This window comes from Coenobita brevimanus, chromosome 33 (assembly GCF_032717465.1).
Source record: "Coenobita brevimanus isolate Jiangsu-jjx chromosome 33, ASM3271746v2, whole genome shotgun sequence".
NCBI lineage: Eukaryota > Metazoa > Arthropoda > Malacostraca > Decapoda > Coenobitidae > Coenobita > Coenobita brevimanus.
In genome coordinates this window covers 42069370-42086869 of record NC_136986.1, presented here as the reverse complement: position 1 = coordinate 42086869, position 17500 = coordinate 42069370, and the positions used below count along the sequence as shown (strand labels likewise).

At 47.2% G+C, this 17500-nt stretch overlaps 1 protein-coding gene across 1 annotated transcript in view; it reads right to left on the bottom strand.

Annotated features, from left to right (window-relative positions):
• Positions 1 to 14732: 14732 nt before the first annotated feature.
• The window catches only part of LOC145395880 (uncharacterized), a 4256-nt gene continuing 1488 nt past the window's right edge, over positions 14733 to 17500 (bottom strand). Inside the window, exons 2-3 of the mRNA XM_080269403.1 lie at positions 16339 to 16600; positions 14733 to 14817 (exon numbers count right to left, since the gene is read on the bottom strand). Of these exons, the coding sequence (XP_080125529.1) occupies positions 14733 to 14817; positions 16339 to 16600 (347 nt within the window). The remainder of the gene's footprint in view (positions 14818 to 16338; positions 16601 to 17500) is intronic.

Here is a 17500-nt window from a genome sequence, read left to right as displayed (position 1 = left end):
GATGTGGGTGGGGTAGGGTGAGGGTGTGGGTGGGGTAGGGTGGGGGTGTGGGTGAGGTAGGGTAAGGATATGGATGGGGTTGGGTGAGGTAGGGTGAGGGTATAGGTGGGATAGGGTGAGGGTGTTGGTGAGGTAGGGTGAGGGTGTGGGTGGGGTAGGGTGACGGTGTGGGTAGGGTAGGGTGGGGGTGGGGTAGGGTGAGGGTGTGAGTGGGGTAGGGTGAGGGTGTGGGTGGGGTAGGGTGAGGGTGTGGGTGAGGTTGTGGGTGGGGTAGGGTGAGGTTGTGGGTGGGGTAGGGTGAGGGTGTGGGTGGGGTAGGGTGAGGGTGTGGGTGAGGTAGGGTCAGGTTGTGGGTGGGGCAGGGTGAGGGTGTGGGTGGGGTAGGGTGAGGATGTGGGTGAGGTAGGGTGAGGGTGTGGGTGAGGTAGGATGAGGGTGTGGGTGGGGCAGGGTAAGGGTGTGGGTGAGGTAGGGTGAGGATGTGGGTTGGGTAGGATGAGGGTTTAGGTGAGGTAGGGTGAGCGTGTGGGTGAGGGTTTAGGTGAGGTAGGGTGAGCGTGTGGGTGAGGTAGGGTGAGGGTGTGGGTGAGGTAGGGTGAGGGTGTGGGTGAGGTAGGGTGAGGGTTTGGATGGGGTAGGGTGAGGGTGTGGGTGAGGTAGGGTGAGGGTGTGGGTGAGGTAGGGTGAGGGTGTAGGTGAGGTAAGGGGTAGGGTGAGGGTGTGGATGGGGTAGGGTGAGGGTGTGGGTGGGGTAGAGTGGGGGTGTGGGTGGGGTAGGGTGAGGGTGTCGGTGGGGTAGGTTAAGGATGTGGGTGGGGTAGGGTGAGGGTGTGGGTGGGGTAGGGTGGGGGTGTGGGTGAGGTAGGGTGATGATAAGGATGGGGTTGGGTGAGGTAGGGTGAGGGTGTAGGTGGGATAGGGTGAGGGTGTTGGTGAGGTAGGGTGAGGGTGTGGGTGGGGTAGGGTGAGGGTGTGGGTAGGGTAGGGTGTGGGTGGGGTAGGGTGAGGGTGTGGGTGAGGTAGGGTGAGGGTGTGGGTGGGGTAGGGTGAGTGTGTGGGTGGGGTAGGGTGAGGTTATGGGTGGGGTAGGGTGAGGTTGTGGGTGGGGTAGGGTGAGGGTGTGGGTGGGGTAGGGTGAGGGTGTGGGTGGGGCAGGGTGAGGGTGTGGGTGAGGTAGGGTGAGGGTGTGGGTGGGGTAGGGTGAGGGTGTGGGTGAGGTAGGGTGAGGATGTGGGTTGGGTAGGATGAGGGTTTAGGTGAGGTAGGGTGAGGGTGTGGGTGAGGTAGGGTGAGGGTGTGGGTGAGGTAAGGTGTGGGTGGGGTAGGGTGAGGGTGTGAGTGGGATAGAGTGAGGGTGTGGGTGGGGTAGGTTGAGGATGTGGGTGGGGTAGGGTGAAGGTGTGGGTTGGGTAGGGTGGGGGTGTGGGTGAGGTAGGGTGAGGGTATGGATGGGGTTGGGTGAGGGTGTGGGTGAGGTAGGGTGAGGGTGTAGGTGGGATAAGGTGAGGGTGTAGGTGAGGTAGGGTGAGAGTGTGGGTGGGGTAGGGTGACGGTGTGGGTAGGGTAGGGTGGGGGTGGGGTAGGGTGAGGGTTTGGGTGGGGTAGGGTGAGGGTGTGGGTGGGGTAGGGTGAGGGTGTGGGTGAGGTAGGATGAGGGTGTGGGTGGGGATAGGATGAGGGTGTGGGTGGGGATAGGATGAGGGTGTGGGTGGGGTAGGGTGAGGGTGTGGGTGAAGTAGGATGAGGGTTTGGGTGGGATAGGATGTGGGTGTGAGTGAGGTATGGTGAGGTTGTGGGTTGGGTAGGGTGAGGGTGTGGGTGGGGTAGGGTGAGGATGTGAGTGGGATAGGATGAGGGTGTGGGTGGTGTAGGGTGTGGTTAAGGTAGGGTGAGTGTGTGGATGGGGTAGGGTGAGGGTGTGGGGGGGGTAGGGTGAGGCTGTGGGTGAGGTAGGGTGAGGATGTGGGAGTGGTAGGGCGAGGGTATGGGTGGGGTAGGATCAGGGTGTGGGTAGGGTAGGGTGAGGATGTGGGAGGGGTAGGGCGAGGGTTTGTGTGGGGTAGGGTGAGGGCGTAAGTGAGGTAAGGTGAGGTTGTGGGTGGGGTAGGATGAGGGTGTGAGTGGGGTAGGGTGTGGGTGGCGTAGGGTGAGGGTTTGTTGGGTAGAGTAGGATGAGGGTGTGGGTGAATTAGGATGAGGGTGTGGGTGGGGTCGGGTGAGGGTGTGGGTGGGGTAGGGTGAGGGTGTGGGTGAGGTAGAGTGAGGGTGTGGATGGGGTAGGGTGAGAGTGTGTGTGAGGGTGTGGGTGGGGTAGGGTGAGGGTTTAGGTGAGGTAGGGTGAGAGTGTGCGAGGGTAGGGGTGGGGTAGGGTGAAGGAGTGGGTCGGGTAGGGTAAGGGTGTGGATGGGGTTGGGTGAGAGTGTGGATGGGGTAGGGTGAGGGTGTGGGTTAGGTAGGGTGAGGGTGTGGGTTAGATAGGGTGAGGGTGTGGGTTAGGTAGGGTGAGGATGTGGATGGAGTAAGGTGAGGGTTTGGGTGAGGTAGGATGAGGGTGGGGATGGGGTAGGGTGAGATTGTGGGTGAGGATAGGGGTGGGGTAGGGTGAGGGTGTGGGTGGGGTAGGATGAGGGTAGGGGTGGGGTAGGGTGAATGAGGGGGTGGGGTAGGGTGAATGAGGGGGTGGGGTTGGGTGATGCTGTGGGTGGGGTAGGGTGATGCTGTGGGTGGGGTAGGATGAGGCTGTGGGTGAGGTAGGATGCGGGTGTGGGTGAGGTAGGGTGTGGGTGAGGGTGTGAGTGAGGTAGGGTGAGGGTGTGGGTGGGGTAGGGTGAGGTGGGAAGGTTCAGGGGGTACCAGGGTAGTGTGAGACAGACTAGGGTGAAATGGGGATGGGCGGAGTAGGTTAGGATGAAGTAGAGTGAGACAGAGTGAATGGGGGTGGGGTGTGGCAAGGTAGGGTGAGGTAGGATAGGGTGATGCAGAATTGGGTGGGACAGGATAGGGTGAGAGGATTGGGTAGGTTAGGGTAGGGTATGGTGAGTCGTGGTAGGGATGGGTATAGTAGGGTGAGGCAGGGTCGGGTCATGCAGGGTAGGGCAGAGGAGTGAAGGATATGGCTGGGTTTGGTTTGGCAGGGTAGGGTTAGGTGAGGAAGGGCAGGATAGCGGAGGGGAGTGTGAGACATTGTAGGGTGATGCACGGTAAAATGAGGTAGGGTTTGTTTAGGCAGGATTGGGTGAGGCAGGGCAGGATGAGGTAGGGTAGGGTCAGACAGGGTACTGTGTGGTGCTGTAGGGTCAGGCAGGGTTGAGTAGAGCAGGATAGGGTGAGGGAGGAGGGTAGGGTCATGCAGGATTGAGGGAGGTAGGATACAGTGATATGAGGTTGGGTGCGGCAGGGTAGGGTGAGGCAGGCTTGGGAGGGGCAAGGTAGGGTGATTCAGAATTGGGTGGGGCAGGGCAGGATTAGGCAAGGATATTTACAGTAGGGTAGGGTGAGTCAGGGTGATATAGGGGCATCCAGGGGTAGAATAGGAGCTGCAGTGGCTTGGTGGTCAGCGTACTCGACTTGTGACCTTGCGTACCCATAGCTAACGGTCCTTGTAATTATGTGCATTCAGATATTTACATGTATTTGCACTGTGTTGGTTCTGAGAGTGACATACAGACTCTGACATCCATACACATAGCCAATACAACTTAGACTTTCACATGCATCACTCTTCCCACAGACACCCCTTCCCCATTTATCTGTCAGCGTGAGGAAGGGTTAATCAGTCTGACGCACATAAGCATAGCGGTTCTGACAGTGACATACAGACTCTGACATCCATACACATAGCCAATACAACTTAGACTTTCACATGCATCACTCTTCCTGCAGACACCCCCTCCCCATTTGTCTGTCAGCGTGGGGAAAGGCTGATCACTCTGACGCACATATAACCAATACATCTCTTATTGTTGACACGAATAAACATAGCCAATACAACTCCTATTTTCACATATAACACTTTCTATAGACACTTCTTCCTCGTTCGTACTTGGCTAGTTTGGAAAAGGGTTATTCACACTCCCACTGTGAAGGTCCGGTCATGCAGTCAATCTATATGGAATGATAGTCAGATGCAGGGCTAGGGGAGGCGGTGGCTCAATCGGTAGAGAGGTGGCCTGCTGTCCTTACGGACCCAGGTTCGAATCCCGGCTGGGGCAGGGAACAGTTTAAGGATTTGAATTTCATTAAATCAGGCTTTACTGATCTACCAGAAGACCCGCCGACATGTCGTAAAAATACCCCCGCTAATACCAATACACCAGTCCTGTATGAGACAGCCCTAGCATGTATTCAATATGGACGGTGGGTGTTAGCGCCGAAGTGGTGACATGTAGAGGTGTATGGTATGTAGGAGGACTGCTGGGCCTTGATAGCAGGCTGTGAAGCCTATGCCCAGAGTCGGACACATTAAGAAAAAAAAAAAAAAAAAAGGTAGGGGTTAGCGAGGGTGGGAACGGTAGGGTGGGGTGAGACAGGGCACTATTAGGTAGGGTAAGCTGAGGCAGGGTAGAGTTAGATAGGATAGGGTGAGGCAAGATAGGATGAGCTGGGGTAAGATTAGGCTGAGTACGGTGAGGCAGGGTAGGGTGAGGTAGGATATGGTGAAGGAGGATAGGAGGAGCTGTGGTAGAATGGGGTGGGGTAGGATTCGGTTGGGTAAGGTGAGGTAGGGTAGGGTGTAGTAGGGTGTGGTGAGGTAGAGTAAGACAGGGTAGGGTAGGGTTGGGTAGGGTAAGGTGAGGTAGAGGAAAACAGGGGAGGGAAGGGTAGGATAGGGTGAGGTAGGATGATGAATAAGTTACTATATAATCCTTCTATCACTCATACTTCGCCTGCGCCTCCTCCAGGATTCTGTGCACGACGTAGGAACTCTCTTCGTGGGATGGGGCGGAGGCGTAGGACCTGGGAATACAGGGTAGACTGCAGATTCTTACCCAGGGATAGTTAGATGCATAGATAGATAGATTGATGGATAGATAGGTAGATGGATAAACAGGCCTTGATACATTGTTATTTAGATTGGTACATAGGTAGATAGATAAGTAGGTATATGCTTGTGACGGTAAATAGATAATGAGAGAGAGAGAGAGAGAGAGAGATTAAAGAGAAATGGTGGGTTCAAGAGTAAAAATTGTGTGAAGAGACACATCCACCCCACTCAACAACACACCACACCTTCACACCCTTCTCACTCCTCTCTCCTCACCCTCACACCCATTCCTTCACTCTCCCCTCACCCTCACATCCTTCCCCTCAGTCCCCTCACCCTCACACCCTTCCCCTCACTCTCTCCTCACCCTTACACTCTTCCTCTCATTCTCCCCTCATCCTCACACCCTTCCCCTCACCCTCACCCCCACCCCATTCGTGCACAACACCCTTATAAACACTTTCCCCCATTTAAACCATCATACTCTCTCTCTCTCTCTCTCTCTGTCTCTCTCTCTCCATCTTAACTCACGTGGGATCGGCCGCGTAAGATGAGACCTCCTCCCTTGCAGCCTCCCCCAAGAACGTCGCTCCAATCACCGCTCCAGCCACCAAAGTAAGCACCAAAACAAGCACGAACAGCGCAATGGTGGAGCTCCCGATGGTTACGGTGTACGTGGGGGAGGTGCTGGCGGTGCTGGTGAAGAAAAACCGTCCATCGCCTTCCTTTTCGTCACTAATGTTGGCCCCGTCGCGTGTTTTCATCAGTATCCCCTCCCCATCGTCCTCTTCTACCTTCGTTTTCTGTTGTTCCCCCAGACTCCTTCCTTCGCTGCTCCCTTCCTGTTTTAGCTGTTTCGCCTTCACCTCCTGCTGTTGCTTGTGTTCCTGCTGTTCTAAAGCGTGGCTGCATGCGATCAGGAACAGCACGAGGAGGTACAGCAACAATCCTGGGGAAAAATGAGGCAGAAAAAGTGATTAAAGTTTGATTTCCATTTCGTTCCAATTTTTGACACCAGACACCATCCACATGTCCACAAACCATGCACATTTTTATCATATTTCAGGATACATTTACCCGTCCTTTCAAAATTCAGGAAGTTTATTAAATCAGGCGTATTAATTTGCAAACCAGACTAAGAAAAAAAAAAGTTAAACCGGATAAACTGAAGAAAAATGAGAAAATTATTTGCGTTCGTAGTACCTTTAAAAGCCATGTTTGTTTTGGTCGAGGGATTTCGAGTCGAGATGAAGACGGCACTGCTCTTGCTCTTGCTGTAGTTGTTGTGATTGTTGTTGATGTGATTTTGGTGATTGTTGTAGAAGTAGAAGTAGTAGTAGTTGTTGTTGTAGTAGTTGTTGTTGTAGTTGTTGTTGTTGTGTGCAGTACGGTAGTCAACTGAGCAATGCGTTTGTTTGCGTCGTCATGGGCTTATATATACTCTCCCATCGTCAGGTGTCTCTCTCTCTCTCTTTCCCCACACCCTTAACCATTACGTTGACAGCTGACTCTCTCTCTCTCTCTCTCTCTCTCTCTCTCTCTCTCTCTCTCTCTCTCTCTCTCTCTCTCTCTCTCTCTCTCTCTCTCAATATTAAAGGTTGATCATTCAGATATTAACATGTGTAGTTCGTCTCTCTCTCTCTCTCTCTCTCTCTCTCTCTCTCTCTCTCAATTTTTTCTATAAATATTAAAGGTTGATCATTCAGATATTAACATATGTGTAGTTCGTATAAATCTCTCTCTCTCTCTCTCTCTCTCTCTCTCTCTCTCTCTCTCTCTCTTTCTCTCTCTCTCAGGTATCGGGAGCAAGGGAGTCGTTAGCTTGCGTGTAATTGCTTGCTTGGTCCCATGGTGGTTGGTGGGGTAGAGCGCGCGTGCGTGCGTGCGTGTGTGTGTGTGTGTGTGTGTGTGTGTGTGTGTGTGTGTGTGTGTGTGTGTGTGTGTGTGTGTGTGTGAGGGGAGGAATGTTTTAGTATAGGTGTGGGTTTGTGAAGCTGTGTGTGTGTGTGTTGTGTGTGTGTGTGTGTGTGTGTGTGTGTGTGTGTGTGTGTGTGTGTGTGTGTGTGTGTGTGTGTGCGCATCGTATCTAAATGTACACATGAACTGTCTAAACAAAAAGAAATAAACAATCAAAGAAAGAAACCTAACAATATTAGAGCATCAAAAATAAATCAAGATAAACAAATAAATAAATTAATAAAAAGAGCCAAAAATAATAAAAAATTAAATCCATGAAATTGCCTTTATAAGAGTGAATAGGAGGCTTCTTAACACATTTTCCTGAGCGATTTATCTTGCGTTTTGGACCGTAATATTTTCCTGTATGAATATTGTTTTAATATCGACGAAGTATCATTAACATAAAGGATATTCAGGTGTATAGTGAAGAATAAATCGCTTTGAAAGAGGTGTTAGGATCATACGCATACCCATTTAGAACTAGAATGACCTGTTTCAGAATTAATCGTTTATTTTAACTTTATTTTTTTCATCTTTATTATTATTAAATGAGGATGATGGAAAATGTGAGTGTGTGGTAAGGGATGCTGCGTGCCCGCCTTGATGGGAAGACCTGGTGCCAGACAGTTCAGAAAGACAGAACTGGTTGTGATAATGATGAGAGAGAGAGAGAGAGGGATTGCGCGAGCGCGCGCGTGTGTGTGTGTGTGTGTGTGTGTGTGTGTGTGTGTGTGTGTGATGTCAGCAATTTCACTCTTGGAGAGTTGAGGAATGTAAGGCGCTAGAATGATGGGATCCAGTTTCACACACACACACACACACACACACACACACACACACACACACACACACACACACACACACACACACACACACACAGACATCTCTATCAAACGCACATACACATACGTCACTACCTTACACACACACACACACACACACACACACACACACACACACACACACACACACACACACTTAGACATCTCTATCAAACGCACATACACATACGTCACTACCTTACACACACACACACACACACCACTAACATCCTAACCCACAAACATACCCCAGCCCTAAACTCCCAACCACACCCATCCTCTTCCCTCCCTCCTCCCCTCCCTTCCCTCCTACCCTTCCCTCCCTTTCTCCCCTGCTCTCCCCTCACCTCCCCTACCCCTCTGAGTCCCTTATAGTTCAAGCAGAGAGTTAAAACACCCACAATGAGGTTTACAGCAGCGAAAAACCACAAACACACAGACACATGCACCATTTGGCTTAGGACCCCCTGTAAGTTTGTAGGGCATAGAAAACGGAGACTGGGTTGGTAGGTGTATGGTTGGTTAATTGGTGTTTTATGCTTGCTTGCTTGTTTTAATTGGCTTGCTTGAGTGTGTGTGTGTGTGTGTGTGTGTGTGTGCATGTCTAGGGTCTAATGGGATGTTGTGTGTAATTCACCGGGTCGGTCAGGATCACTTTGATGGTCGTGATCGTCAGCTTTTACCCTCCCGGAAGGGAGCTGAGAGCTCATATAGTCCGATCTAAGGGCAAGGCTGTGACCTTCACACACACACACACACACCCGTCCCCTTGCTCAAGGGGGACAGTAACCACCCACTTCGTCAGTGAAAACTTTTTCGCAACCTGAGCGAGGCGCGAACTCCCGTCCACAAGTTGGCAAGCGAGAGCGTTACCACTGCACCAGCGAGCGGTGTGTGTGTGTGTGTGTGTGTAGGGCCTAATAGAATGTTGCGTGTTGTGTGTGTGTGTGTGTGTGTGTGTGTGTGTGTGAAAATGAAAGTGGTTTGAATGTAAGAAAGTTGGTGTTAATGTGAGCAGCATCTCTCTCTCTCTCTCTCTCTCTCTCTCTCTCTCTCTCTCTCTCTCTCTCTCGTATGGTAAAGGGACTGGAATAAGTACCGGCATTTTCTGTTTTTGTCCTCCGTTTTCTTCTTAAATGAGGGACTGAAGAAAAACGGCTATCTTTCCCCTAAATTTACTCTCATTGTAGGTATCAGGAACTCTCTCTCTCTCTCTCTCTCCCTCTCTCTCCTTACATCTTCACTATTACTACTGCTGCTGCTACTACTACTACTACTACTGCTGCTGCTGCTACGACTACTACTACTACAACTACTACTACATCTATTACCAGTAGAGCAGTAGTAGTAGTAGTAGTAATAATAATAATAATAATAATAATAATAATAATAATAATAAGTAAAACTGATTGTAGTAGTATTTAGCAATCGTTTTAATAATAATAATAATGATAATAATAATAATAATTGTCTTTCCGCATACCTTCCTCATGAGTAATTATATTGTCTAATTACAGGTGTGTACGGATGCAACGTCATCAGGTGTACATGTACGTCAATGTAAGTACTGGCATTGAGTTACACACACACACACACACACACACACACACACACACATAGATAGACTTTGACAACACACAGGTGGATGGACGGATGGATAGATAGATAGATAAATAGGTAGATAGATAGATTAATAGATAGATAGATTTAGATATTTGTGGACCACCCTCACATACAGATAGATAGATGGATATTGACCACACACACGGATAGATAGATGGATAGATAGATTGATTGACAGATTTTGACGGCAGATATTGTGATGGATGGATAGATAGGTAAATTTGGTGATTATGATTAGTAGATAGATATTTGTTGATCATAAATAGATTAATAGATAGATATTTACCTCACACAGATAGATAGATGGATAAATAGATATTTACCACACACAGATAGATAGACAGGTATTTATGACACATAGGTTGGTAGATGGATTTTGACCACAGATAGATATATAGATATTTATTGACCACACACACACACACACACACACACACACACACACACACACACACACACACACACACACACACACACGTACATTGGCTTTTTTACAATGCATATAATCTGTAAATTGTAGTTTGAAAATATTTGGCGGCAACTTACCCCAGGAAACACTATTGACTTAAGCCTATACCCTGTTCACTTTTGCTAGGCGTAAAATTGCCATCTCCATCTTGAATGCTGGATTGTAGCAAGAGAAGTATACTAGATAATGGTGCTAGTCACGGATAATGTTGTTGTTGATGAACCCCAGTCTATTTGGCCGAGCAGACCCATCAACCGCAGGCAAGCAATCACCTCTGTTGGGTATTTTTGTGTAGTGAACCAACATTCCCGTGTAGATGACGCCTTGCAACAGTGAAGCGTGGGGATACGTGTGGAGATTTGGTTCCCGGATGGACGCTGCATATGTCTTTCCATCCAGTTAACAGGGGTACCATAGTAGGCTCCACATTACCTCGTAACTTGGTTATATGGTTACCACCCAGCGTTGTAAATGTTTCCAGAGTTACAAGAAACAGTTAGGCCTGTCACGTATTGTAAAGTCACCTGAAGTGGAAAGGTAATAAAAAGTGACAGGAAGGAAAGGGAGAAGTAGGAAGAGAGGAGAGCAGACACGGAATGATAAAGGTGAAGGAAGAAGTAAGCAGCACTACATCAAGTGAGTGGATGATGATCACCACCACCTAACACCAAATCACTATGATGTGCTGTGGAATGGATGTAGAGCCGTAGTATTGTCTTCACTGCACCACATAAGCCGTAACTAAAGGACGAATCTCTGAGCCAAGTTAGAGTGAATAGAGTATAGGTAATTGGAGCTTAGAGATCTTTAATAAGCTCCTGATTGGCTGTTGTATTGGTATAGTTGATTTATCTGAACGTGAACTCCGTGGACTGCAGGTGAGGATGGTTTAGATTTGATATATATGGTCAAATACTTTTCTTTCTTTCCATTTGTGTGTGTTTTTTTTTAATAGTAAGATAAGAATTACAGTCTTAAAATTATTATCATGTGAGATCTATTGCCAGACGCCGTTATCCCGTAAGGCCACAAACAAATCGCCTCCTTGTCGTCCTGTCCCCCGCCATTTCACTGCCCTGCTCCCAGCTCACACCTCCGTCTCTCATATACCTCTCCACTCCATCCCTCCATCTCATCCTTGGCCTCCCTTTTCCTCACCCCCCTGCACCTCACTTACACTCTCCTTGTCAGTCTCTCGCTTTCCATCATGTGACAGACGTACAGAATCTCTAAAATATTCCGAACATGAAAAAAATAAACTCAATAATACCACTACACTTCTTGCATTTTTTTAATAATTTTTTTTAATGCAAGGAAAAAGGAACCCAAGGCCAGAAACCTGAAAATTGTTCCCTCCAAGAAAGAATAAAGACTAGATAACAGAGAGCCAGATTCAAGATCCGTTCATTTCGAGATGCCTGGACACACTGCGATTAAAAGACTGGAGATCATGGGCAGTAGGAAATACAGACTTAGGGAGACAGTTCCAGAGTTGACCTGTTGCATACATGGAAGAGGTACCGCTATATGGAGGGGAATAACTCTCTTCTACAGGTATATTATAAAAGAAAAAATCCAAAAGGCGGCCATCAAATCTGTTCTCTCAAAAATGGAAAATGATCAGAGAAAAATGATTAACATCTTGTCTTCATTTTTTCACCTTTGCTTGGGATATCGCTTAGGTCAGTGTCGTAAAAATATAATGCTACGGCTCTCCATCCTCTCCATAGCACTTCTTCGTGACTAGCACCCTATTCTAGTGTTAATATTGCTTGATTCGGTATTCATGAGATGGCAATTTTAGGCCAGGTGAGAGTGAAAAGGGTATAGGCAGCAGGTGATCATTTGACTCAAGATCAGTGAGGAACTTGAAGACGAATATGACACGTAAGTAGAATTGAAAAGTGAAAGTGTATAGCTGAAGGTGAGTTATTATTATTATTATTATTATTATTATTATTAGTGTATGTTTTGTTATAATTGCCTCACAGGGTTGTGTTCATGTTTTGTGTTAATTGCGTTACGTTCGTGTCTCTTTCTTTCGTGTAATTGATACATATATGAAGGTATTTTTGGGGGGAGTCAAAGTTCATAGCATTATTATTATTGTTATTATTATTATTATTATTATTATTATTATTATCATCATCATTAGTATTATTTTCTTATTTTCGTTCATGTCCTACTGCGTTGCGTTCGTATATTATTTCTTTTGTGTTATTGAAACTTGTGTATCTGTAGTGTCATAAGTGCATGGTTTTAGCTCAGCACTAGCCATTTTTTATTGTGTGTGTGTGTGTGTGTGTGTGTGTGTGTGTGTGTGTGTGTGTGTGAAGCTCAGTTTCATTTCCCTCAAGTGTGCGGTCTTCGGGTGGTACTGTCTGTGTAATTCACCGGGTCGGTCAAGATCACGTGATGGTTGTGATCATCAGCATTTTACCCTCCCGGAAGAGACCTGAGAGCTCATATAGTCCGATCTTGACCTTAACACACGCACACACCCATCCTCTTGCTCAGGGAGGACTGTGACCACCCGCTTCGTCAGTGAAACTTATCGCATCCGAGCTAGGCGCGAACCTCCGTCTTAGCAGATGCTAAGCGAGAGCGTTACCACTGAGCCGGCTGTGTGTGTGTGTGTGTGTGTGTGTGTGTGTGTGTGTGTGTGTGTGTGTGTGTGTACGAAGCTTAGTTTTATTTCCCTCAGATGTGTGATCTTAGGTTAGTAGTGTGTGTGTGTGTGTGTGTGTGTGTGTGTATACGAAGCTTAGTTTTATTTCCCTCTGGTGTGCGGTCTTAGGTTGATACTGTGTGTGTGTGTGTGTGTGTGTGTGTGTGTGTGTGTGTGGTGTTTTTTTTAAGGCAACAGCTTTTCTTCCACTCACTTTCACGCACTTTTTAGCAGTTCTCTCTCTCTCTCTCTCTCTCTCTCTCTCTCTCTCTCTCTCTCTCTCTCTCTCGTCTTCCTGAGTAAACAAAAAATATAAGCTAAATTCTTCCACTTATTTGTTTGTTTTTATTGTTTTTTTTTTTAAATCTTTTATCTATATTAAATTCTTTACTCCAGTGCTATACCCAGGAATTTATTTTATTTTATTTTTGCCTTGTGGAGAGAATGATGAAAAAGAGACTGACTAGGAGAGTGTGTGTGTGTGAAATGATTGGGGAGTGGGAGGGGAAGACCGAAGATGATATGGAGGGGTAGAGGGAGACCGAGGATGAGGTGGAGGATGGGGAGGAGCAGACCGAGGAAGGGATGGAGAAGAGAGGTTGAAGGGGGAGGCCGAGGAGGAGATGGAGAAGAGAGGTTGAAGGGGGAGACCGAGGAAGAGATGGAGAAGAGAGGTTGAAGGGGGAGACCGAGGAAGAGATGTAGGTATGGAGTAAAGAGATATGTGAGTGAGGGGTGTGTGAGTTAGAGAAAAATCAACCTGTTCGTGAGAGAGAGAGAGATTGGATAGTGCTTCAAGTTCCCATTTTCTCTCGCAACAAATTGAAGAAAACGGTTTATATTTAAGGGTAACTAGTCCACTAAACCCGTGTCATCTCTATGTACTATTTCCAGACGATTTTATTCAGCTTAGGATCGACTTTTAGAGCTGGAGGGGTTAGTGATAGCTTTAATAAACCCCATGAGTACGAGGGGCCTTTCCTGAGCTGAGTAAAATCGTCTGGTAGGGGAATAATAACAATAAATATTTCGATCCATCAACATAGTGACGTAGACAGAGTGGATTCATTTTTTTTTATATTTGGCTAGCTGGTTGTCTGTCTGTGTCTGTCTGTTCGGCCGTGTGTCAGTTAGTCCATCTGTCTATCAATCAGTTTCATATGTCTGTGTCTGTCTGTCTGTCTGTCGGGCCGTGCATCTTTCTGTGGGTTGTCTGTCTAAGCAAATTCTGTCTCTCCGTCCATCTCTCTTTTGGGCTGTGTCAATCTGTCTGTCAGTCTATATATTTATGTCTATCTTTCTGTCTGTCTGTCTGTTGGTCCGTCCATACGTCTCTATCCGTCTCTCTGTCTGTCTGTCTGTTTTGGGTTCTGTCAGTAGTCTATTTCTCCATCTATCTATCTATCTATCTGTCTATCTATCTATCTGTCTATATATATATATATATATATATATATATATATATATATATATCTGTATCTCTGTCTGTCTATCCATCTGTGTCTGTCTGTCTGTCTTTCTATCTCAACCCATGTAAAAATATCGGCCCAAGATTTAATGGAGAAATAGATACATAGACAAATAGATAGATAATAGATAGATAGGTTAGTAAATAATTAAAACCTTGATAAATAATTCCAGTGTTTATTTACAATGTTTATCTTGCTGTCTTTACAAATAAATTAAAAAGAATTGTCCTTTGTCGGTTATGTGACGCGTCGGGGTCATTCATGTCTCCGGGGGGCTGGGTGTGGGAGGGGAGGGGGTATGAAGGGGATGAGGTATAAAGAGAGAGAGAGAGAGAGAGAGAGAGAGTCAAGGATTGTTAAGAAAACAAAGAAAAATATAAACAAATGAAGTAAACAAGGAGGAGGAGGAAGAGGAGGGGAAGGACGAGGAGGAGGAGGAAGAGAAGGAGAGGGAGGAAGAGGAGGAGGAGAGGAGGAATAATTCTTACATTTATAACTACAGAAGATAAAATTAGCTGATTCTCTCTCTCTCTCTCTCTCACTTCACCCTCTCCTTCCTTCCTTCCTTCCTTTCCTCCCTCCTTATCTTTCCTTCCTTCCTTCCTTCCTTCCTTCCTTCCTCCCATCCATCCATTCTTCCTTCCTTCCATCCTTCCTTCATAATTCATCTCACACTCCAAGGTTCCCTCTCCACTCCTTCCCTCCTTCTCCACTACCTCCTCCTCCACCCTTCCACCTCCTACTCCACCTTCCTGGCCACGTCCTCGAGAGACCTATGGACCGCGTAGGAGGTCTCGGCGTAGTTGGGAGCAGAACCATGGGACCTGATTCGAGGATGAGGTGGGTCGAGAACGAGGTGGTCGAGAAGGAGGTGGTCGAGGACGAGGTGGGTCACGGGCGAGGATGAGGAGGGACAAATTCAAAGTTTGGGATTTGTCGAGGACGAGTTGAATCGAGAACGAGGTGGTTGAGAATGAGGTTGATCGAGGACGAAGTAGGTCAAGGACGAGGATGAGGTGGGACAAATTCAAAATTGGGGGTTTGTCGAGGACGAGGTCGGTCGAGGACATGGCGGGTCGAGAACGAGGTGGATTGTGGTCGAGAACGAGGTCGATGATGGTGTGGGTCAGGGTTGAGGACGGAGGTGGTTCGAGGACAAGGTGGGCCGAGGACGAGGTGGTTCGAGGACGAGGAGGATGGAAAAGGGGATAGGTTGGGCTAGGTTAGTTTGGGTTAGGCATTATTTACAAGGGAAAGAAAGCGGAATGTATGTACACTATTTACACAACATGGTGAGAGGGACGCCTTCACGTGGTGGCACTGATATGGCTGTCGGTGGAGCTGCCTGGCTATACACACGTCCCTCCATCCCCTCCCTATCCCACGAAAGGAGGATGGTGGACTGGGGGTAAAAGGTAGCTTCGTCCTGCAGTCCACCGGGCTCATGTTCAGATGAGGTTGGGGTGTCTGCTGCTACTACTACTACTACTACTACTACTACTACTACTACTACTACTACTACTACCACCACCACCCCAAAACTACTACTATACTACCAATACTGTACTGCTACTACTACTACTGTTACTACTACTACTACTGTTACTACTACTACTACTACTACTACTACGCAGACCAGAAGGTGGTAAATGAGGCCATATGTACAGAGAAATATATACCATACTCCTTTCACCTTAACTTGGTCTAGACTTTCATCCTTTTGCAACACTTCTTCATGACAGGCATCATATTCAGGTGTTACTCTGTCGATGCATCTCAGCATTCATGGTTGAGAGACGGCAGTTTTAGGTCAAGTTGGAGTGAAAAGAGTATAGTTTTTCACAATGAGTCACTTTAAGGCTAAAATTAATGAAAAAACAAAAAAAAAAGAAAGGGATATAGTTTTTGGCTGAAAATAAATAAATTAAATGAAAAATAAAATAAAATACTCATGAATAAATTAATAAAAATAATCACACACACACACACACACACACACACACACACACACACACACACACACACACACACACCACATATACACCCTCTCATCCTCTCTCTCTCTCTCTCTCTCTCTCTCTAACTCCACCTCACACACCTCATACTCTGTCTCTTTCTATCTCACACATCCTCCCTTTCTCACTTTCTCTAACTCTTACACTCTACCCCAGAGTACTCACGAAGAAGCATATCCAATTGAATCACCACCACGACCCCTTCCTGGGAACACAGCCGCAGTCAAAGCTACCACCACCTCACACACCTCATACTCTATCTCTCTCTATCTCACGCATCCTCCCTTTTTCACTTTCTCTAACTCTCACACTCTACCCCATTATACTCACGAAGAAGCATATCCAATTGAATCGCCACCACGATCTCTTCCCGAAAACGCAGCCGCAATCAAAGCTACCACCGTCGCCAACACTAGCAGCCCGACTAGCACCATGGCAGAGTTCCCAACCACAATGCTCTGGTTTGGGTTGGTGGAGCCTGTGAAGAGAAGACGACCCCCTTCCTCCTCCTGGCCGTCCGCTGGTGTGAGTTTGAGGGCGCTGTGTTCCTTAGCAGTCACCAGGGACGCCGCGGTTAAGGCTAAAAGTGCGACTGGAAAGAAAGGAAAAGGGGAAATTAGTAGGTGACAGGCTTTTCTTCTGCCCTGTCTGCTGGTGTGAGTTTGAGGGTGTTCCTTAGCGATCACCAGGGATGCTGCGGTGAGGGCTAGGAGTGCCACTAGATTCAAAGAAAGGAAAAGGGAAATTAATAGGTTACAGGCTTTTCTTCTCCCCTGTCTGCTGGTGTGGGATTTTGGGCCTCGTGTTCCTTAGTGATCACCAGGGATGCCGCATTTAGGGCTAGGAGTGCCACTAGAGAGGAAGTAAAAAAGATAACTAAATAAATGGATAGATAGATAAATAGACAAGATAAATAGATTGCAGTCTTCCCTTCTCCCCTTTCTGCTGGTGTGGGTTTGAGAGGGCCGTGTGTAGGGCTAGGGGTACCATTGTCAGGTACAGTAAATAAATAAGTGAATAAATAATAAATAAAACTGGCATTACTTCAAGTCAGTGAAATCAGAATTTGTCTTTCCTTCTATCCTTCTCCTTCTGCAGGTGTTGATAAGATAAGAAGTCTGAATGCTTGTAGAAGTGCCACTAAAATACAAGGAGGAAATTCTGTTAGTTTTGTGTCTTGGTTTGGTTGATTTAGGTAGAGATTTCCCTCCGTCTCTACTACGTCCTGTCATAACAACTATCATCATCACAGCTACCACCATCACCACCACTATTACTACTACAGTCACATTCCTACCATGCCTCTACCATTCTAACTATGACTGTCATCACTACTGCTACCACAGTTACTACTACTACAGTCACGTTCCTACCACACTACTTCCATTCTAAACATTACTATCACCACCATAGCTACCACTACCACAACTACCACCATCACCACATCACTGACCACCTTCGCTGCCTTAACAACCACACCTGTCACACTCAC